Source organism: Brachypodium distachyon, chromosome 2, assembly GCF_000005505.3.
Source record: "Brachypodium distachyon strain Bd21 chromosome 2, Brachypodium_distachyon_v3.0, whole genome shotgun sequence".
Taxonomy (NCBI): Eukaryota; Viridiplantae; Streptophyta; class Magnoliopsida; order Poales; family Poaceae; genus Brachypodium; species Brachypodium distachyon.
In genome coordinates this window covers 21,909,992-21,931,515 of record NC_016132.3, presented here as the reverse complement: position 1 = coordinate 21,931,515, position 21,524 = coordinate 21,909,992, and the positions used below count along the sequence as shown (strand labels likewise).

Sequence of the window (21,524 nt, the reverse complement as noted above, 5' to 3'; positions counted from 1 at the left end):
AATGTATCGCTAAACCCGTAATCACCCTGTCAACGGCGCTAACAAGGAAACTGACTCCGGGCTCCACCTGTCGGTCTCTATTACTTAATCTGGCTTAACCGGTCGGTTTTGAGGCCGGTTCGGGCTGGTCGGGACTGGCCTTCTATACCCCGCTTATGCCAGTCCCGACCAGCCCGAACCGGCCTCAAAACCGATCGGTTAAGCCAGATTAAGTAACAGAGAACGATAGGTGAAGCCCGGAATCAGTTTCCATGTTAGCGCCGTTGACAGCATGATTACAGGTTTAGCGATACACTTTTACCCAATTATCGAGTTTAGGTGATAAGAAAACCAAAAAGTGAAGTTTTGTGATACAGTTCGTCCGAAACCATGGGTTCTGTGATACTTACTCAAATTCGAATGCATCTATACACTAAGTTATGTCTAGATACATCCAAATTTTGACAAACTTGAGACATCTTTTGTTGGATGGAGAGAGTACTATAAATACTTATTGTGTCGCTGTAATCAAATCAATGTAAAATGTACCGCACGCCATTCTTGAATGACAGTGAATTTACAGGAAATATGTCATCTTTTGCTGTTTTGCTATTGCTGTACACAGTGAAACTACAGAAATCTATGAACTGGAGCCTAAACACCAATCTAGAAGTTTCCCTTGTTGTACATGCAAAAATTCTTTTTGTGGGCCAAAAGCATTCAGACTTCGGCTCCAGGTTCACATTTTTTGTTTCTGACATGTCATCATAAAAATGAATATCTCATCAAGATACACAACATTCAGATTTAGACTACAGGTCAAGAGATCACAAAACTTTCTTGAAACAGCTCCCACAATAGCTACACTATTAAGATAAACCCACAATAGCTACACTATTAAGATATGCAAATGGCAGGGTCTATGATATCTCCTGGCAGAATATAGGCACAAAGCCCATCTAAAATTCATGCAACACATGAGCTCCAGAACCAGGTTCACATTGAAAAATGCATCGTGCGATTTCTGAACACACAAGTATTGTGGAGCTTCAACAAAACCTACACTTTCACATGAACAACAGATTAGTATTATGAACAAAAGAACCAGGTTCACGGCTGGCGTCGTGCGCGGCATCACGGGCGGCGCCAGCGGCGGCGGTCAGAGAAGAATGGACCAAGGACGTCGTGCCACCACTTACGGAGGAGGTCGTGCAGCGCTCCTGGGCAGGGCACCACGGCCAGCGATCGGACAAGGGATCTCGTTCCATGGCAGCAGCCTGAAGAAGTAGGGTTTTCTATTTATTTTTTCTCTTTGGCGATTAGCGAAGCCTTTTTTTCTCCCGTCTATTGTGTCGAGGTGGGACTTAGGCATGGGGTTTGCTGCAAAAATGCGTTTAAGTGGTGGGTACATTCCCACCTCTCATCTGGAGCATATGTCATAGATCCGATGGCCAGAGACAGTTTGCAAGTTTGCACCGAAAAGATATTTTCACCGGATACGAGGCCAAATAGGCCAAAGATATAGGATATGACGTTGAAGATAACAAGATATTTCTTTAGAGTAACAAATACAGTAGTACAATTAGTTCAAAACCTGCGGAAGCTGGTAGACCGACCAGAAGAAAACAACAGTTTAAGAAGCAAAGCAGAAAAGACCCCCCAAAAATAAAAATTACAGACTCCTATAAGCCCGTTCACAAATCAAACCCACAAGCTCCGCCGAATTCCAACGACACCAAGACACTCGTCTGAAGAACATGATGAAAATCGCAGTTATATAATAATGCATTTATTTATTAGTTTGCAAATTACTATCTTTTTCTTCATTTAATGATATGCCACATCATCACTAGCTATATCATAAACGACAACTATTTTGATTTTTTTTAAAGAAACCACTATTGCTTAGCCACGTCAGAAACGCAAGTTTTATCTCCACCAAGTTTCCCAATATAATAATCATTGTCACAGAAACAACCATAACAGAAGAATGCAGTGGGTAAGGTGAAAACTGCACGGCGCTCATCATAGAAAGATTTCAAAACTTGCTGTGGTCACATCAATTCAGATAAATATAATAGCCCATAGTAATAGCCCAATTTAGGTAAACACAAATGGCATCCCATCAGTAACAGCCCATAGAATATAACTGAATCAAAGAGAATCCAGCAGCCACAAATCAGCGATCACACCTTTTTTTATGTTAGTTTTTTACCAGACTACCACCGGATAGAACACAACTGAAGCAACAAGCAGCAGGTCACCATCTACGTATCCTGATCAATAACTCTAAAAAAACACTTATGCAACAACTAAAGGCAGAAACATATCTGAACTAATTTGATTGTTTAAATCAAAACATAAATATATTTGATGTCAGAACTGAGAGCCTCTTTGATTCAAAGGATGTCAAAAACACAGGAATAGAAGAAAACATAGAAATTAAATATCATGTCATGCTGAATCCACATGAATTCAAAACTATTTTATTGCACCACAGGGAAAATGCACAAACTTACTTGAATAATTGTCATACAAACAAAGGGAATTTTCTATAAGGTTTGACCTCATGGAAATTTTAGTGCATGCAAAGTAATCCACAGGAAAAATTCCTATGGTTTCAAATTCTGCAAATCAAGCCGAGTTATATATGAAAAATTCCTTAGGAATAGAACCCTCCAAAATTCCAATAAAACTCCTTCCAATCAAAGAGACTGAAATTCTAACATTATGTTACATTACAGGCAAGCATGTCTAGATAACCTTTCCTATTAACAGCATATGGAGACTGAAATAATCTGTCATAGATGCCCTGTGAAGGCATAAAACCTCCCAAGTGACTAGATGCCCTTCAAAGTGCAATTCGTGCCCTCAGATCTCATTGGTGCAGCTTTCAAGGATGGCACAAGAGGATGATCTAGAATGATGCTGCAGTCCGTGAGAGAGAGAGAGAGAGAGAGAGAGAGAGAGAGATGGTGGAAGGATGGAACAGGGTCATCCAGTCATGTGCCATCTCTGCATATTGAGTTTCCATCATTAGGTACTGGCTTTCAGAACGCAAAAAACTGTGGCAGCAACAGCCACCAACCAAGAAGAAATCATAAATCCTGATTTGATGAAAAAGAAATTTGGTGCAGCCATTGCTCCATAATTCCATATTTATGATCATCCACAATAGAAACAAAAAAGATGTACAGTAAGCAAACAAGGACAAAAACATATCTGATCATCTGATCACATAATGCACATTTGCCAGCATGTTGCATCTTAAGAGAAAAGGTACCGATTCCCATTGAGAAAGATACTAAACACCCGTTCTTCTCAAAGATTCTGATTCAAGGAGGCTTCAGCCTTATCTAATAGACCTGAACAAGCATGAAAGAAAATAAATATGATATGCACTACACCAAAGATACTACATCACGGATAGCAAAGGATTTGATCAGACCTCCATTATCTCTCAAATTAAGCACCGCCACTGGCAGCGGCAATGTGGTAGCAGAAGACTTTTATTGTACCAACAGCAGCAGCGGGAGGAAAGAAGGGACTACATAAGGCCATCTAAAATTAAAATTCAAGAACAGTGAACAGAAGATCTTTTGGTTCACCTGACAAATTTACAACCAAGGAAATTAGGAAAGATGACGACATGGAATCACAGAGGGCCCATTTCATCATGGTGCGTTAAACAATAATATCACAGTAAAGCATTGTGCATACTGAGTTACTGACACTTGATCGTCTGTCCACGCAAATAAGTTGTTTCCAATCAACATAGAAAATATGTAGTGCAAAATGGCCCTCAGATTTCAAACTGGTTGTATTTCATCACATGCTAATGCAGTGGGCATCCATGCTGGCACTAGAGATTGTCTTGATGGATTGGTAGTAAGTTCCCGGAATAGTACAACCATGGCAACAACAGCCGTGGCAGTTGCAATGACATGGGATGGAAGGAATAGGAAGAAGAAAGAAAGAAAGTCAGAGAAGAGCAGAAGCAGTCAGTGAGAGTTTTGATCTGATCCCACCAGAGCATGCTTCAGCGCCCAGAACATAAAAGCCAACACTGCATTAGCAATTCCAGGAGCTTACACTTAGCAAATGCAAAGGGCAGTCTATTTAAGCTCACAACCTACTTTGGTCTATCTTTCCATCCATTAATCATCACCGGGCCAACCATAAATCCAAGCAACAAGAGGAAACATAGTAATACTACAGTACAAAAGCAGCAAACGGATCAGTAGATCCCTAGTAAGAAAAACAGAACAACAGAGCCAGTTTGTACCTAGATGACAACAAAAACAGGTTAACAGCAACACAAGAAACATTATCACCACAATCATGGAGAAAATTGAAGCCCAAACGATAGATAGCATACCAAAATAAACCACGAACACACACATTAAAGAGAGAAAACCAGTTTTGGCTACTACAAAAGCTTCACTGCAGTAAAAGGCTACCACTTGGAGATTGGAACTCAAAATGAAAGCTGATTTACAATGGTGATCTCTCGCGACAATCATCAGGCCAACACCGAAGACTTTACTCCGCTGAGGCAAGCACCCCGCAAGTGAAAAAGAAAACTGAAATAAGCAAATCAACAAACAGGAAAGGTACTCAAAACTGAAAAAGAAGACTTTACTCCCTCCATCCACAAATAAGTGGATGTTTAGCTTTAAAATTTGTCCACGAAAGAGTGTACTTCTCTTTCCAAAGAACTTCAAAGTACGAAAAATTGCATCTCTCTCATCACACAGAAATCAAATTTAATAACATTTTTACATGCACTTAGCTCACTGGAGGTGAGGGGATCAAAGAGAGAGATGGTGGTTGACACCTTCCCAATGCACTCTCTACCCCAGTCCATAATTTGTCTTAAAATTCCTATATGTCCACTTAATTGTGGACAGAGGGAGTAACAGCCAAACCTATCACCAAATGGAACCACAGCAAATGGACAAAATTGAAGATGCAATCGGCAATATTATGCAAAATGTAAACATATGAGACAGCTCAAATGAAGGGTTCTCACCAACCCAATAGGGACAGAGCTGGGAGATGAAACAATAAATATATCAATGAAAAGTTTAGCAGTAATTTGTATAATGCACGAAAAGGAAGCATCATGCCCTCAGGTGTCATAATGTAGCATTCACTGATGGCACAAGATATGATCTTCGATTTGTCCGTAAGGACATGTACAAAGGTTGATCTGCTGTGACTAGAGCTGCTACTGCTGCTGCTGCTGATGCGTGTGCATGCGTGCACGCACACACATGCAGAGAGAGAAGAGGAGGAGGAGGAGGAGGAGGATCATGTCCATGTGCCATCTCTACATTTTCAGTTTTCATCATTGAGCAATACATTATAGAAGCTAGCCCTTCTAGCCACCATATAAAACAAAATGAACCATCAAGATTTACTGAAAATAGAAACTGAGTGCAAGCCAGAGGTCTACAGCTGGGATCTTAATTGGGTAAGAGGTAACAAGAGGTATCATAAAGCGAAGTACTGAGTAGCAAAACCAAATTGACAGCAAAACAAAAAAGAAAAGACAGTAAACTTCTTTACTTCTTATAAAAGAGACAATTGCTGGTCAGGGGTCCGTCACCTCCTTCTATTGTGAAAATAGCTCATTTCTTTCTAATGCAAACAACAATTCTACTGCAATAAACTGAGATGGCAATGACATTTGCCACCAGAGTTAGAGATATTATTACTAGCAAATATAGCTAATATATCATAGTTGTTTTTAATCTAATTCATCTATAACAATCAGTTTAATTTGTATTATCTGTAGCAACGCATGGGTGTTTAGCTACTACACAAGACATTTGATAAATGCCTAGCATGTCAGATTTACTTTAAAAGAAATAACCTACATTAAAAAATGGCAAAAGGAAAGTTTGCGATTGATAGTATGACACATCAGATGATGATGATGATGATAAGAAAGCGACAAAGAAACAAAGAATATATAGATGTATGAAAATTGATCCTCAGATGAACACATGGAATGAGGGAAGGATGCGAGTGCTTTTGTGCCATTGATTTACTCTATCAATCAGTGATCCATCAGGCACGTACCCTTGTTCAGAACAATAGCCTAGACCTAGGCAAAGACACCAAGACAGTGAAACAAGAGAGGCAGAGCATGCATGCTGCAAAGGAAACCATGCGCCATCTATGACACAATGCGAGGTGCAAGTACCCCATTGGGCTTTCACATGACAATATCACACCATAACAGCACAGTGTGCACACTGCAAAATGGCGTTTTTACAGCGTGCCCAAACAATAGAGTTTAACCTCCGATCAAAATACTACTCTATTTTTGTTCAAAAAAAATACTGTTCCGTACTCTATTTGTATTGCGATATGGCCCTCAGATTTCAGTTTCAGCATAGGCTAATGCAGCTGGCTTCAAAGCTGGCACTGGGGCGTGTCTTGTTAGATCGGCGGAGGAGACGAGGAGACGACGACGAGCGACGAGAGACGAGTGTCTTGGTAGATCGGCGAAGAAGAAGAAGAAGAAGAAGAAGACCTGCCGCATGGGCGGTCCTATCTGTCAGTGACTGTTCACAGTTCACGTCCGATCCCCAAAGCACACATGCCTCAGCACCCAGAACAGAAAAGACAGCCAGCACTAGCCATTTAGGGAGCTTCGTTCTTGCAAAAGCAACGGGCGAACCCATCTGGAGCTCAAACCCTGTATCTATCTATCCATCCATCCATCCATGAGAGATTCATCATAATCATCATCGGGCCAAGGGTAAATCCAAGTACCAAGCGAAAACAACAGAGCAAATGCTCCGAAGAAACTAACAGGGCAAAACAATAGAGAGATGGACCAGATCAAGGTACCAAACCACCTAAAAATCGAACAAATCGAGAGAAAAGAGTAACCGTAGGAGACGCGAGATGGGGCGGAGAAGATCCCGCGGAGGAGGAGGGGCCAATGCCGGCAGATCGAGGGCGAGAAGATAGGAGGCCTGTCGGCGGCAGGTGGGCGGACGGCACGAGGGTTTGGGTTTCTCCGACCCGGCTCGATTCCTGCTTTTTCCTGCTTTTTTTTTAGGAAATGCTTTTTCCTGCTTTGATGCCTCAACGCGGAGCTCTTTCCGACGAGATCGAGGACCGCGTGATACATCGGCTTCCTGATGAGCTGACGTCTCGGTGGGCTGGTGCGCCGAAAGGTCCGACGGTCCGGAATTTTTTATGGACGAGTTATTTGGGTTGGGCCTTGGGGATAACATGTACAGTACGGCGCTGCCGCGACGACCTGCGGATTTGAGAGTCGGCCCACTTTGCCAGTTTGCCTCCTGCTCATTCTTTTCTCGTGATCTCCTCTTCCGCGCTCGCGACGGACCGACGGTGCATCGCGTTGTTGTGCTACCACGCTGCGGGTCGACCTCACGCCTCACGGTAAGTTGGTTGTTACCCTTGCGAAAAATTAAATTCTACAGTATGTTTTGCTACAGTTATAAAATTTGTCAAATATCACAGAATACACGTCGTGTTTTCATTGCTTTAATTTTGAAAATGCTATAGTACGTTTTGTTACACGCATAAAAAATTCAGTTTATTTTCTCACTCGTGGAACAATGTGTTATTTGTGATGCAATATTTTATGAAATACAAAAAATTGCACCGGTGAACAAATTGTTACAGAGGCAATGAATTTCTTTTCACAATTTAGAGGAACATTTTTTATGAAATACACAGTACAGACGTAGACGTTCACAAACACGCGTTCTTTTAACGATTTACATACATTTTTATTCGCACCGGTGGGAAAAATTATGACGAAAAGATTGACATTTTGTGCAATTGACAAGAACACTCTTTCGATAAATACACGTACATTTTTATTTGCATCAACGAAAAAATTATTATCTCGCAAAAGAACAAACAAATTATTATGAAGCGATGGACTTTTTTTTTACTATGAGCGTGAACATATTTTCTAGACACAAGAACAAAGTGCGGTTTTTCTGTAGTTTATTTACTTAATGCATAGAAGAACATCATGATACGATTGATGGAGCTACAAACGGCTGACTTCAAAATGATTTGATGTAACTTTCTAGTTTTTCAATGTTCATGTGGATCGTGTTTTTTCATTTTTCTTTGAGTTGTTTCTGATTTGTTTGTCTAAGAAAAGCAAACATATTTTGGTTTCTTGAGAAAACATTCCTAGTTCATTTTTTTTGTGAGAAGGCCAAGGCCATATATTAAAATCAATCAACACTGATAGAACCATCTTTAAAGTAAAAGAAAATTACACGCAAGTTCTTGTAGTTAAACATTGATGTCTTCCTCCTGCACTCATCGGTGGCGCGCCGTGAGCGAACCTCAATGCTGCCTCTAGACCTCCAAACCAAATCGGAGCCAGGAAACCGTTGTTGACGTAGCAGCCGGCAAGTCGCCGGTCGGAGCCAGAAGACGCCGACGACAGTGCTTTGAGAAAAGACCACCGCCTCGAAGAAAAAACGACAAAGAGGGTTGGATGATCATCCCAGATCCGGACAAATGGATCCAAGAAGACCTTGCCGCACTAACTCCACGATGAGGTCAAAACTGACCGAGTCTCATCGATCGAAAAAAAAACCAATAAACCGATACGTGTAGATGACCTGTAAAGCACAAACACATAACCAGATCCACCACTCCAGAAGTGTAGCGACCAACCGTCCCGCACTCCTTAACGTCACTAGCAGGAACGCCGTCGAGAGGTGGATGAGGAGTCGGGAAAACCTTATTCTTGACCCGCACAGTGCCGCCATCATCACCATAGCACAATTGCCGGTTGACCAAATCCTAATTTTTGAAGACCTACTATAGCACCAAAACGTAGAGGAAGCAGGGATGTCGTTCCCCGGCCGGCCGACCGGCCGGGAGACGAGATTGATCTGGACCGGCCGCGCTGGGTGGCGGCCAGGGCAGGAGACTTTTTCTATCGGGTGGGATACGCGTTGCTTTGAAGTGTTCTAGTATAAGTCTAAACATTCCTAGTTCTCTCGGGGTAAAAACGAGCAACGAGCAATTTGAAACTCTCTCTTTACAATAAAGCAAACACTCCGAATGCAAATGGTTAGTTGGTTCAAACCGAGATTTCTCTATCCCTCTATTGTAGATGGCCATGAGATAGAGTAAGGGAAGTGTGTGCCAAAGTATTTCGAGGGATGAAATTGCCCAAATCAAAATGTGCAACACCAATGGAGAAAGAATGCCTGGTTTAGAAATAAACCATCAACGTTTTATTCATGATGGAGATTGGATAACTAATCAAAATTAATTTGTTGAAATATAGACATCAATAGATGTCAATAACTAGTTTGAAACTCTATGACTTTGGAAGGCAAGTACGAAATTTTGATTTAAAATGTTGTAATATGATAGATGCAGGTGCTGTCATATGCTGCCAATTTTTTTATAGGATTTTCCGTACTTTCTCAGGTTATTTAGCACGCACAAGTATACCATGCAGCTGGCAGCACTTCACTTCTTTATACTCCCTGCGATACATAATAAGTGTCTCAGATTTTGTACTAACTCACACGGAGTACAAAATCTGACACACTTATTATTTCTGGGAGTGAGTAGCAAAGACGAAGAAAACTGTGCAAACAGCGCGCTTACAGATCGAACAGCAGCCACCCTGCAGAAAATATAGAGTCGGGTCTCTCAATCCCAGCACCAAGAATTGATTGCAGAAAATGGAGAATCGGGTCTCTCAATCCCAGCACCAAGAATTGGATTGCCCGATCATCATGGCATCATTCCTACTACTGATAAAGTGAGAATCAACGCGCTTCCCCTAGTGGGAGGGATCACGCACCGTCGTTCCATCCATCATTGGCGTCCACGATTCGATCGGAAATTCCTCACCTGAATTGATGCTTGCGTCCATGGTAGCCCACCCACACGTAGAGCGATTTTATCCTGTCCTCCTCCTGATCTGAACAAGCGGATCAACAATCAACATATTTCTCCTCAGGATGGCAGCTTTGTCCAAGAGGCAATAAACTGCACGTAATGCTCACGCCCAATGGCTTTAATCCCTCGTAATAAGGCTCAAACACCTGATTTGATTGCCGTCGCCATCTACTGAATTAGTGCCGAGACCACTCGCGCTGCCCAGGGTGCACAGCTGACCTAATCAAGATAATGTGACATTTCTGCAGAGTCACCACACAGGGAGCCGTGAGAACTTCCCACTGCACTTGGATTGATTACCTGATTACCGTGCACCACTTACTCAATTATTTTTTCCACCCAAGCTCTCCAGACAAACCAGCTTTGTATGATATCCTTGTAAGAGAAATGGCTGATCCATTTCATCGTCCAATTGCGTGCATTCCAGCTCAGTGACATAGTACATGATACATATCCAGAAAGAAAAAAAAATATTCCTCTCATCCAGTCACACTCATCATGGGGCCAAGATGCACTCTCCCCTCTTTACCACTTTATTTATTCCTTCTCCTAGCTGTACTGTTTGCTCATTGTTGTCACAGCAGAAAATGTGCCATCTTCCTCCGTGCTGAAAAGAGCTCGACTCACAAAAGGAGATCATGAAACACTCGAAACTTTATTCAGCAGACGGAAAGGAGGCAGGTACATGTGCCATGATTCCCCTATTAGGCCAAACCACTGCATCTAACGCGCCAAGCAACGGAGGCAGGCACTTTAAATGATGCAATGATGATACTTATAATGCTCACCAACAACCATGCTAAAAGGGCAAGGGCTAAGGAGAAGGCTTCATCGTGTGAGACAAAGTCCCCATGATGGGAGAGTATGATTCTCATCTTATAGAATAAGCAAGCACACATGCCCAACAGTTGTAAAACAGAAGGAACGGCCTTTTTCTGTTCTTTACCAGACAGAGGTACCCATGTAAAGCTTTAAAACAACCATTAACATAGGCTTAAAGTTAAAGAAATCTCTAAGTTAAACGAGGAAGCACATCCATGAACTTATAGCCACAAAGGAGCCTAGAGATCATGGTTCCAGCTGGTGAAAGATCACAGACCAATTCCAAGCTACAAACGAGCAGAGATTACAAGCAACAAGATGGAAACACAAGGCACCCATGATCTAGAATCCTAAAGGAACACACATCCCTTCACTTCAGGTTATGCTTCCATCGACTTTCCATGTCGATCTATTCACAGGCCAACTTCGTGTCGAAGCTACTCAAGCAGATTGCAAAAGCCTGGAATGCTGAGAGCGGATAGCGGTAGTCCATCGTGAACATATCTTTTGACACCTTCCCGAACTGTAAAATGATTTTGTCCTGCTCTGGTGGAGCAGGTTGAGAAGGAGTTGGAGCCCCTGCTGGGGGCTGGAGTGGCGCCGCGATCAACTGGAAATTCTTCACCGAGGCAATTGTTACCCGGCCACGGAAGTTGAGGCACCAGCATTGCAACTGCTCATGCCACCTCGGGACCTTGTTGCGGAGCACTAGGGGCCTCTCCTTATTTTGTTCCTCTTCATCACTGTTTATTGTGCCTCCAGCGATGTCCGAAAAGTGGGTACTGCTGAAATCACGGGAACTACTGAAATCCATGGACCGGTCCATAATGGATGACTTGGAGAAGGAGGTGATGCTTCGAAACGACTCTTCTAAAGCTCGGGGCAAAATCTGTTCAGGCTGCCCCGGGACTATGCCACCAGGCTCAACAGAGGAGGCAGGTATGGACTGCATGATGCAATTCATCCTCCTAGGGCCCCTAGTGCCAAGAACATTTAACTCGTAAGTGACCTGAGCTATGTTGTAACTTCCAGATGGCACCTTTGGAGAGACTTTCTTGGAGTTAAATCTCCGGCTACTCCGTCCAACGGGAGGAACTACAGCCCCATCATGAGGGGGCTGTGTGTCATATACTATAAATTTTGTGCCGAGGAAGTTTGACCTGAAAATGATAATACAACGACAAGGTTATTGTTGAATACATGAGACCACAAGAAAATGTTCACGGTATGTATACATGTGTAACAAGTACCTCAGCTTTCCAATATAGGTGCTGCTTGATCTTGAGATGTTATCAGCATCCATTGAGATAACATACTCTGTGCAGGTTGTCTTGCGGTTCCTTTTAGCAGATAAGAGGAATTTACCATTCTCCACAAGTACCGCTGATTCAAAATAAAATTAAACAAAATATCAGCAATATACTTGCTCGATGAGATGAGAATTCATGCTAGGCTGATAGCTGGTATTCAGCAAAAGACGTGCTTTTGGTGATGTAAACAGATCCAAGGAAGCTATATTTGTACAGGTAAAAAAGCATGTAACATACCAGTGCTTAGGCACAAGTAGAGATGGTAAGTAGACTTCGATTTATCTCGCTTTATAAAGCATTGAATCATTCCATCTCGAGGACCAGGCTGTGGAAAAGAAAACAAGTGTCATGGCCAATATCATCAACAGAAGCAGTATGGAAATAACCAAGGCATCTAGCACCCTAAGATGTTGGCATCACTAGGAACAAAATATAATTCTTGCTAGCATGGAGTTCAAAGTTTGCTTTCATTGGAGGATGTGGAATTGTACCTGCTTTAGAGAGACTGGGAAGGTAAGCTTTCCACAAAACTCTGGGCTAATCACAATCTCCCTGCACATCTCCCTCCAGGCCCTACAAACTGCTGCACAGGACACCACATGCTTCCGCGACGGCCAGGTGCTCTCGCTGGCCTCCAGCCTCCGGATCACGTCGCGGAGCAGTTCAGGAGGAAGGCAAGCCCAACGGCTCTCCTGGACTATGAGATCGGCGTCACGGAGCTCATGCACCGTGCTTTGGGACTTTCCCCTGTGATGCCCGGTGAGACCAGAGAGGCCAGAGATGGTCACCTCAAAGCTTCGTCTCGACAAGCTACCGAAACCATCCCTAACATCACGAACTATGCTGCGGAACGACATCTGCGCTAGCTAGCTGCGAAGCAGGAGACTCCGACACTCAGCCTGCTGCCAAATTGCCTGTATATACCGGCTAAGGCCACCGACAAGCTTCCTATATGTTCCACTTATTGGAACAGTTATCAAAGATCACGTCGCCAGAGCGAGGATTACTGGTTTGAAGTATGTCTACGTAGAAACAATCATCAATCTGTACCTGCGGGAGAGAGCGAAAAGAATATTGGTGAGAAAGCGTCAGGGTCTTAGCATGGATAACATATATGATAATTCCAGTATAACTAGCCATGCAACTTTTTTAGAAATCACACCTTCTTTGAACAAATCTCAAGAGAAAAAAGTAGCCTTTGAGACTCTAAAAATAACACATCCAAAATGGTTGTGAGTATAGCTGCGAAAGGAGGCCCAAAGCCATGCCGAAGCCGTAACAAAAGGCATCTTACACTCTCGTGGCATGTTGCGACATTTCGAGAAAGAAATCTCGATACTGTATGTATAGCTAACCCATAACAAACATGGAAATAAGATCAAGGGCGACGGACCCCCATTTCACACCGGATTCAGCATGGATAGAACAAAAAAGAAGAAGGGGGATGGATCTTCGAAGTACATGTGTAGTAAAAAATCGACGGGTCAAGTAAACTAAGATGGGACCCGTACGAAAACAAGATCTGCAAGGTTCTGTAGCAGTCAAGCCGAAGCATTATTAGGACAGCACAATATGTTTCTTCCCACGGACCAAAACTAACTGACGAGCAGACAAAAATGCTCGACGAATTTCCCCCGAAAAAAATTTCTCCCAAAAACGGCGCATTTACTACCGCATCCGGACGACACACAACCTCCGGATCCGGACAGGAGACGCCCGGAACGGGCAAAAGTACCCACGCCACAAGAGCTTTTACATGCGAAACCAACGCATCAATCGAATCAGATAAAGTAAAAACAACGCTAACTCAAGCAGAAAAGGAAAAACTCCCGGAGAAAACTCACATCAGCGCGAACGCCGGGCCACGACCTTCCCGATCCGGAGCCTGCCTCCTCCCGGCTGCGCCGTCACCTGGGTAGGCGAATCGAAACGCCGGGTCGATCCAGAGCTCCCTTCCTTCTCCGACTCCGCACGCCTTCCGTGTCTGCTGGTTCCCTTTTCTTGGCCACGCGAAGAGGGTGGGACGGGAGAGAGAGAGAGAGAGAGAGAAGAGGAGCTGAGGAGGCGAGGCGGGTGTGAAGAGGGAGACGAGAGACCAACGGAAGAGAAAGACGGGGAAATGACGAGATGAGGCTGGGAGTACACAGGAGGTGCCTGGCGTTTGTTTATCGTCCCGATTCGTCCGCACTCTTCCTCTGGTCCACGGGCGTGGGGCGGCTCGGGGTTGACCTTTCCGTTCCGTTCCGTTTCCTGCCGTGCCGACCTGCCCGAGAGCGCGTGACGGCGTCAGGTCGGATGCCGCTCTGCCCGACCGCCTGGGCGCGCCTTTGGCTTTCGACCCGGCGCCAGGGAAAACGGGTCGCTTTTGGTTTTCTTTTCTCTTCTTCGATCTTTCGCTGTTCTGGCTCTGAGACCGTGGGCGCGGCGCGGGCGGGGTTCCCGGAGCTAGTGCGGGTGCTGGGGAAATGTGTTAATTAACCATTTTGTAAAACTATTTCTTCGGTCGCATAATTCTTGTCGAAATTTTACATATATCTCTATATTTTTTACAAATAGATGCATCACTTTTTAGAAGTTCTCGATAAAAATTATGAAACGGAGCGAGTAAAAATCATGCCGGGTCGCTCGCTGGTGGACCTGGACCATCCTAGCGGTGGTGCATCTTCTCGCTAGGCCGCTCCACTACGGGAACTGTGTACAAGTCTTCTCTAGTGTCAAAACGGCTGGAAATCAGAGACGTGACAGATGAACCGTTGCGCACACAAACCATAAGACGACAGACCCATGTATACCCGTACTAGGCACAAAGCAACACGAGCGAACTTTCACTTTCAACTCTGTCTTCCCCCGTGCGCGCTTTCCGTCGTTCGAGCGAACCTTTCGTGTCATCGGTATCGGCACCGAGCCTTTCTTTACTGTGGGTGGTAAAAGAAATGCACGTCGCAGAATCTGTGCCGGCCGGCCGGCGCGGAATGTGAGGGGGGGACTTTGCTTAGAAATCCGTGTGTGTCTCTCTCCGTCCGGCGCGGCGTGCTTAATTAGCGCGCATTCATTAGCCATAACCTAAAGACGCTTTCGCTCGAAAAGCCGCCATTAAACAAAGAGTTTGCAACAGTGGTTAGCAGCATTAAACTTGCTTACGTCACCTTATTATTCTTGCTCTAACGTGTCGTCGTCGTACGTTTCTGACCTGTTCAACGAAGCGTCGAAGGATCGAGCTTTTCCGCTGGAGCTAGCCAGAGGTACTCTACTGTTCTGGACGTGCTGTTGCTAGTGGCGTGTGGCGCCGCGTGCGAGTCCTAGGTGTCCCATGGAAGCTTGTCTCTTTCCCGCACCACCCGGAGGGGCCGGTCGGTGCAGCCGCGCCGGATACCGCCACGTGCACCGTCACGGTGGCACAACTAGTACAAGTCTGTTTTTGTTAGCGTCTGTCTGTGGGCCCTGGCATACGTGGGCGGTTACCGGATTTTTTGAGATCTTTCTGGTTGTCTCTCTGGTGCGTCGTCCTTGCAATGCCGTGTGCTCTCGCCGGCTGTTCGTTCGAAACCAAAGTCGTGCGTGGCAGGCGTGACGTATCCGAATCCGTCGTGTTCGATCTAGTGGGTACTACTCCGTACTCCACGAGACTAGTGTTGTTAGCTCCGACGACGCTGTCAGCACACAAGAGTCCCGCACTCCCGCACGGCCGGATGGGCTCGTCTTCATCTCATCTCATCTCGGTCTCTGGAGTCCGGAAGGTGCTGGGCTGCTTCGCGACTTCGGTTTGGTTTGTTTTCGTCACAGCTAGAGCTAGATTCAATAAAAAAAAAGGATTCAATCAGATGCAACTTAGCTGTGCGCGTGGGGGATGGACGAATGACAACCGATCGATGCGCATCGTGTGGATCCGACCGTTCCGTGGAGTGTATTTGGGATCATCTTGACGGCATCACGTACGGACGGGGAAGTTGATCTCTCGGGCTGCACTGGTTTGATTTGCGAATTGCGATGGCTTAACGTGGTTATTTGCCAATTTGGAAACATTATCTTGGTCGTTTAACTTTTTTCACAGTACAGAGCACCGCAAAGGTGATTAAAGAGGAAGCAAGTCAGCTTCTTTCTCTCGCGTCGCTCCTCTCCAGGGGCGGCACGGGAGTCGATTCCCCGGCCTGCCACCGTCCCCCTCACCCACCCTCTCTCCCCTGGTCGCTGCCGAAGACGACGGACGGGAAAGCCCGTGCGGCCCTCGAGGATGGCGGCGGCGAGGTCCTTTGCCGCTGGTGTGCGGCGGCGCGGTGGCTGCAGCGCGTCGGCGCGCGGGCGTTCTGGTCGGCGAGGCTAGATCCGGCCGTGGCTTGTCCGGATCCGTGGATGGCGTGTCCTGATCCGGCTTGGGGGCGGCGGGCTGTGGGGATGGCGGCGGTTCTGCGGCGTGGCCGGCGCGTGCGTGGCGGGCTGCGGCCGGGGCTGCCGCCTTCCGTGGCCGCTGGAGCGTTCGTCGCTGGTGCGGAGCGGCGCTTGAGGCCGCCGGGGCGTGGCGGAGGCCGCTGTTCGCGGCGGTGATGGGGCGGGCGGCGCCGGTTCCGTGGCTCGCGTGGCCGGATCCAGTGATGGAGGCGCCAGTTCCGGGGATGGTGTTGGCGTGCGGCGGCATCCCCAGTGCTGCGGGCCCGTTCTAGGCCTGACGGGCCACGGCCATGCCGGCTCCTGTGGTTGGTATGGCCAGATCCGGTGCTTGGGACGGTTGCGGCGCCCTGGCCGATGTTCGTGGTGGTTTTGGCGCGTGGCGTTCGGCGAGCTTTGCCGGCGCTCGCATTGGCGCGGTGGCCTCTGGTCAGGACCTCTGTCCGCTCTTGTCCGCGGTGGGTGTGGCAGCAGCGAGTGAAAACTCTGCATCGACGTTGTCGGTGCCGACGATGATGACGTCCTTGGACGTCGTTTTCATTCTTGAAGGCGTTGTTGTGCAGCTCTGCCACATCTCACCTTTCGCAAGCGAGGCGCCTCCGAACGAAAGCTCTGACTCGGGGTCCGGGTCGGGCAACGGCGACGTCCTCGGATGTCGTATCCTCCTTGGAGGCATTGCCTTTGGAGCCCTCGTTTGGCGGCGAAGTTTGCTCGCTGCGGTGGGGTGCTACACAGGCTTGCCGATGCGCGAGCCGTTCCTGTCGGGGCAACCTTTTCTGTCTCCGGTCGTCGAAGAAGTCCCGTTCTGCTTACCTTCTTCTGTTCGGCGTCGTTGGAGCGGAGGAGGTCTTCGTCTTTGCGGTGGCGGCTTGTTTATTCAGCTCTTGTGTATATTCTTTGTCAGGGTTTTTCGCACGGTTTTTTTTGAACAAGACGTGCATTTGTATCGGTTTTTGGGCCTGGTTTTCCTCATGAACATGACCAATTCTATTTTTCGAATATCATTTTTCGAATATCGTGGACCGCATCCTAAAAAAAAATTGATTAATGGCGCAGTAGCACTAGTAGCGAAACCGTGCCATCGTTCCGTGTGGTTCTTGCGAAGAAATTCCTTGATCGCACATCTTTTCTCTCTGGATAGCGAACCTCATTTCCCCTGGTTAAGAAGGATCTGCACCGCGTTCTTTTTTCAGGGGTGCATACCTGCCAATGCATGTGCACGACACAACCATGATATATTTTTAGAATATTCACAATGCCTTATAATCATTCGGCACGTACACATGTTCAGCAAATCTCGCTTGCCATTCGATATGTTTGAGCAGCATAAGACAACACGTTACATCAATGAAAAGTAATTCCATTTCTTGATTTCCATCCACCAAGCTAACAATTAGTAACATACAGTAGAAGAAAATAAAACAAACCGAGGATCGCACCCATCCAAAGCAGGAGGCAAAGGGAAACAAAGAAAAGAAGAACGAACTTATCCAATTTAACCGAAGACACTTCTTTTGCAAATTCAAACAATTACAAGAATCCGGATCATGTCTTAGAAATTGTGTTGAAGGGATTTAAAGCAAATCCCTTAACAACAAGCCATTCGTTTTAGCACTTGACTTCAAGCGACGACGGTCGCCGGAGTCGACTCCGGAAGCTCGCCGCCGCTCTCCTCCTGTACCTTCGGGTCTTCAGGTCTCTCTGCTTCAGCTGCTGCGGTCGTAGCTTCCTGTTGCACGGTCCAGTACACAGCATGGTTCAGCAAGTTCTCATTGGCATCAATACGCACACAAAATTTTCATATACCAAGTACACAGTACACTGATTGGTTGCTATTCTTGCTAGTACTTGCTCTACTTTGTATACCAGGTACACAGTACCCTGATTAGTTGTTATCCTTGCTGGTACTTGCTCTACTTTGCTAGGAAGTGGACCTATGGGGTAAATTGCTTCTACCACTGAGTTCAAGAAAATGTACTATGAAATAAAAGCAACTTTTCGAGGCAAAAAGGGAGGCAATTACTTTTCTAGAGCAACTACAAAAAGGAAAGGGATTAGCACTAACGTGCTCTTTGTTTAGGGCAAGCGCTGACAGATTCCTAAGAACATAAGAACTCAGACCATTATGGGCTAACTGGGTACCAGGCCTACTCCACGCAATTACTGTATATACCATAAAGATCAGCCGAATTGAAAAAAGGCCCATGTTCCGGGACCATAGAGCCATAGACATTGGGCCGAAACTATCGTCTCTTTCTTGTTTATTTTCTGAAGCTAGATGGTCTTTATAGAAAAAAAAAATTCTAACAGCTACGGTATCGAATAACCATATACCACAAAGATATACTCTATTCGTCCCATATTAAGTGACTCAAATATGTCTAAATATGAATGTATCTATATACTAAAATGCGTCTACATACATATACATACATATAATAGAATGTCACTTAATATGAGACGGAGTGAATATATCACGAAAGATTTAACAAAATTAATTTCGACTCGTACATGTTGCTATGTTTTCTATAAACTTGATGAAATATTAATAAGTTTGATTTAGGACAAACATAGAACATCTTGTAACATCTTGTATCTGAAAACGGAGAGAGTATTTATCTAGTTCTATATGCATTAGTCCATCAACAATCTTGATATCAAAGTACAAATCAACAATATTGTATCAAGAGATGCATGTATATGTGAACTAACAGGGAGTGAACATGAAGCCACGCAACGCAAGCGCTGCATAGCAATCTTAGGAGAAAAGATCCTATGCAGCTTGGTCGCTCGTGGGACCCGATCGGCAAGAGTTTGGATTTCCCGAAATGATCGAGCGAGTGAGAAGCAGTTGCGCATGGATCCTACTTTGATCGAGCAACCCTGCGAGGCTGCGACCCAGATCGCATAAGATTTTCTCCACAATCTTATGCATAACAAGGAAAGAAAAGAAAAAGAAAAACTAGAAAATTTGATGGAACTGAACAATTTTTCTTCTGTCTTGCGACAACTAGCTGAAGCTTATAGATAAGCAAGTCTCTGCACCTCGCTTTGTTCCCCGGGCACGGCGGCCTTCTTAGGTTCCTCCACCGCCGGCGCCTCCTCGCCTTCCTTCTCTCCGGTCGCCGGCGGTGTCTGCGGCTCGGCCTCGGCAGGCGGTGGGGGAGCGTCGTCGTCGCCCAGCGCCTTCGGCTTCAGCCCGCAGTTCCCCATTTCTCTCCGGCTCTCGCGACGTAGCTAGCTGCTATAGCAACGTCAGACGTTGGAACAAATGGTACGCTCGCGGCGGAGGAAGTAATTAAGAAGGGCGGATGAAGGCGACGTTTTGTAAGCAGCGTCGGCCGCTCCACCAACGAACAAATCAACAAATTGATACAGAATGGATGTTGTGGATGGCCAGTAATATATTAGTACATGCAGCCTGGCAAGGGCTTCGGTATCAACGAAGATTTTCTGCTGCTTCTTTTTTCTATGCTTGGCTGGGAAATATCTCCAGCTCTATGTGCGCGGTTATCTGGAAAATAAAAAAATTCTGTGTGCGAGGCTGCGAGCTGAGATGGTCCGTCAGCACAATAGCTGAATTTAGTAAATAAATTAATTGGTTGATTTGTTCGTTGGTGCAGCTGTGGTCAGTGGGTGTCGTCAGTCAAGCTGCACGCTGGAGTAGCCTGCATATGGCGTCGAACGGTCGAAGACTCGAAGTGGCATGGAACACGTCTTACAGGATCCATAGCATTGTTTCGTGGGCGCAACTAAAGTTTCTGAGTTAATTTTTTCTAGTTACAAATTTCCAATTGAAGTTTGATTATCCTTTTCTAGCAAATTAATATCTTTTGTTCTGAAAAAACCAAATTAATATATTTTTAATTTTTATAAAGGTCGTAAAACGGAATCTACAATAATAGCCCATATTTAATTTAAAATATTGTTAGGAACGTACTCCACAATGAACTAATGATGATAGCACAATCTTCTGTCATTAACTGCTCGATTTCCGCTGACGAGAGAGAGTAAGATATTTTTCAATTATAGATATTGCACATTCAATCCGTTCGCTACACACTTTTTGCGTTTCATTGGCACATAATTTTCTAGATATAAATACTTATTTGTATGTCCAACAGTATTCAGATTGTGTGTAGCTTGGTGCGAATTAAAAGCAGGCCAGCAATATGCAATAATATTTTCATTTAAAACAGAGATCTCAGAGCGTGTCCAAAATTAATGAAAATGAAATTTAAACATTCAAACGAAGAAAACAGAGCACAAAAATAGAGGTGACCTCTGTTAACCTTGTCTATCCACCCGAAATTGCAAGCACGATGACTCGAACTCAGGTGGGTGAGGATGGAACAAAACACCCTCGTCACCATGATAATACTCGGTCCGCCGTATGTATATATGTATCCACTATCTAAATGTCTGGACAAGAAAACAAAGCAAAACTGGAAAAGTTTGTGATAGTTTGGAGGATGAGTACAAACAGCACAGATCAATGGAGAGGAGACAACTGCCCGTCAATTCACTACCTGGACTAGAATGTCTCCTGGTACTTTAATGAAGGTCTACCTAGCAGTCCAACCACTGTAACAATCGTTGGAAATGACTAGTAATTTGTATGGAATGCAAAGGTAAGGTCGGTAATTAACTCTTTATCGTGTCACCCAAAGACAATGGTAAAATGAGAAATTGACTCTCAAGGCCATTTACAAAGTGTTGATTAGCTTGCTCTTATTTGAATAATCGCTTATCATGTGGAAGATTGAAACTAGGAGGGAGCAGAGAACCAAAACCGTCCGTTGGCAAAGAGTCACTCTCCGTTACCAATGTATACCATCGCACTTAATGTTAACAGCATATGCAGAGCCAACTTAAAATGTAACTCATTGTGTAAGTTATTTTACTGCCAATTCTAGATGATATGGAATATGCAGAAGCAATGGCTGACCATATTTTTGTGGATGGGCTTATAGCATGGCGTAGCTTAACAAGGAAGATAGAATTAAAGTGCTAACCGCTACTACACGCCATGCCACAAGTTGTAGGCCGCTCATAAGTCACATATATATTAATGCAAAATTACGTGAATTT

At 45.1% G+C, this 21,524-nt stretch overlaps 2 protein-coding genes and 1 long non-coding RNA gene across 3 annotated transcripts; all 3 read right to left on the bottom strand.

Moving 5' to 3' along the window:
* Positions 1–516: 516 nt before the first annotated feature.
* Positions 517–7,137, bottom strand: LOC106866264. The gene is made up of 2 exons (XR_001406415.2): positions 1,179–7,137; positions 517–1,038 (listed from the first exon to the last, which is right to left on the bottom strand). It is a non-coding gene; the product is annotated as an uncharacterized LOC106866264 (long non-coding RNA).
* Positions 7,138–10,826: 3,689 nt separating this feature from the next.
* LOC100836023 (tubby-like F-box protein 8) lies at positions 10,827–14,203 on the bottom strand. Its single transcript, XM_003568324.4, has 5 exons — positions 13,895–14,203; positions 12,542–13,100; positions 12,288–12,375; positions 11,991–12,123; positions 10,827–11,900 (listed from the first exon to the last, which is right to left on the bottom strand). The coding sequence occupies exons 2-5, from the start codon at positions 12,905–12,907 to the stop codon at positions 11,150–11,152; spliced, it is 1,338 nt and encodes a 445-aa protein (XP_003568372.1). The 5' UTR covers positions 12,908–13,100; positions 13,895–14,203; the 3' UTR covers positions 10,827–11,149.
* A 3,574-nt stretch (positions 14,204–17,777) lies between these two features.
* LOC104582648 (protein TonB) lies at positions 17,778–19,767 on the bottom strand. The gene is made up of 2 exons (XM_010233024.3): positions 19,479–19,767; positions 17,778–18,162 (listed from the first exon to the last, which is right to left on the bottom strand). The coding sequence occupies exons 1-2, from the start codon at positions 19,644–19,646 to the stop codon at positions 18,055–18,057; spliced, it is 276 nt and encodes a 91-aa protein (XP_010231326.1). The 5' UTR covers positions 19,647–19,767; the 3' UTR covers positions 17,778–18,054.
* Positions 19,768–21,524: the final 1,757 nt, after the last annotated feature.

What these genes read in the sequence shown, in the direction of transcription:
- LOC100836023 (XM_003568324.4), bottom strand. Translation starts at nt 12,907, where the DNA reads ATGTCGTTCCGCAGCATAGTTCGTGATGTTAGGGATGGTTTCGGTAGC. An exon ending in TCCCAGTCTCTCTAAAGCAG is followed by an intron (nt 12,376 to 12,541) that starts GTACAATTCCAC and finishes TCTTTTCCACAG; the next exon opens with CCTGGTCCTCGAGATGGAAT. An exon ending in CTACTTGTGCCTAAGCACTG is followed by an intron (nt 12,124 to 12,287) that starts GTATGTTACATG and finishes ATTTTGAATCAG; the next exon opens with CGGTACTTGTGGAGAATGGT.
- LOC104582648 (XM_010233024.3), bottom strand. Translation starts at nt 19,646, where the DNA reads ATGGGGAACTGCGGGCTGAAGCCGAAGGCGCTGGGCGACGACGACGCT. An exon ending in TGCCCGGGGAACAAAGCGAG is followed by an intron (nt 18,163 to 19,478) that starts GTGCAGAGACTT and finishes ACCGTGCAACAG; the next exon opens with GAAGCTACGACCGCAGCAGC.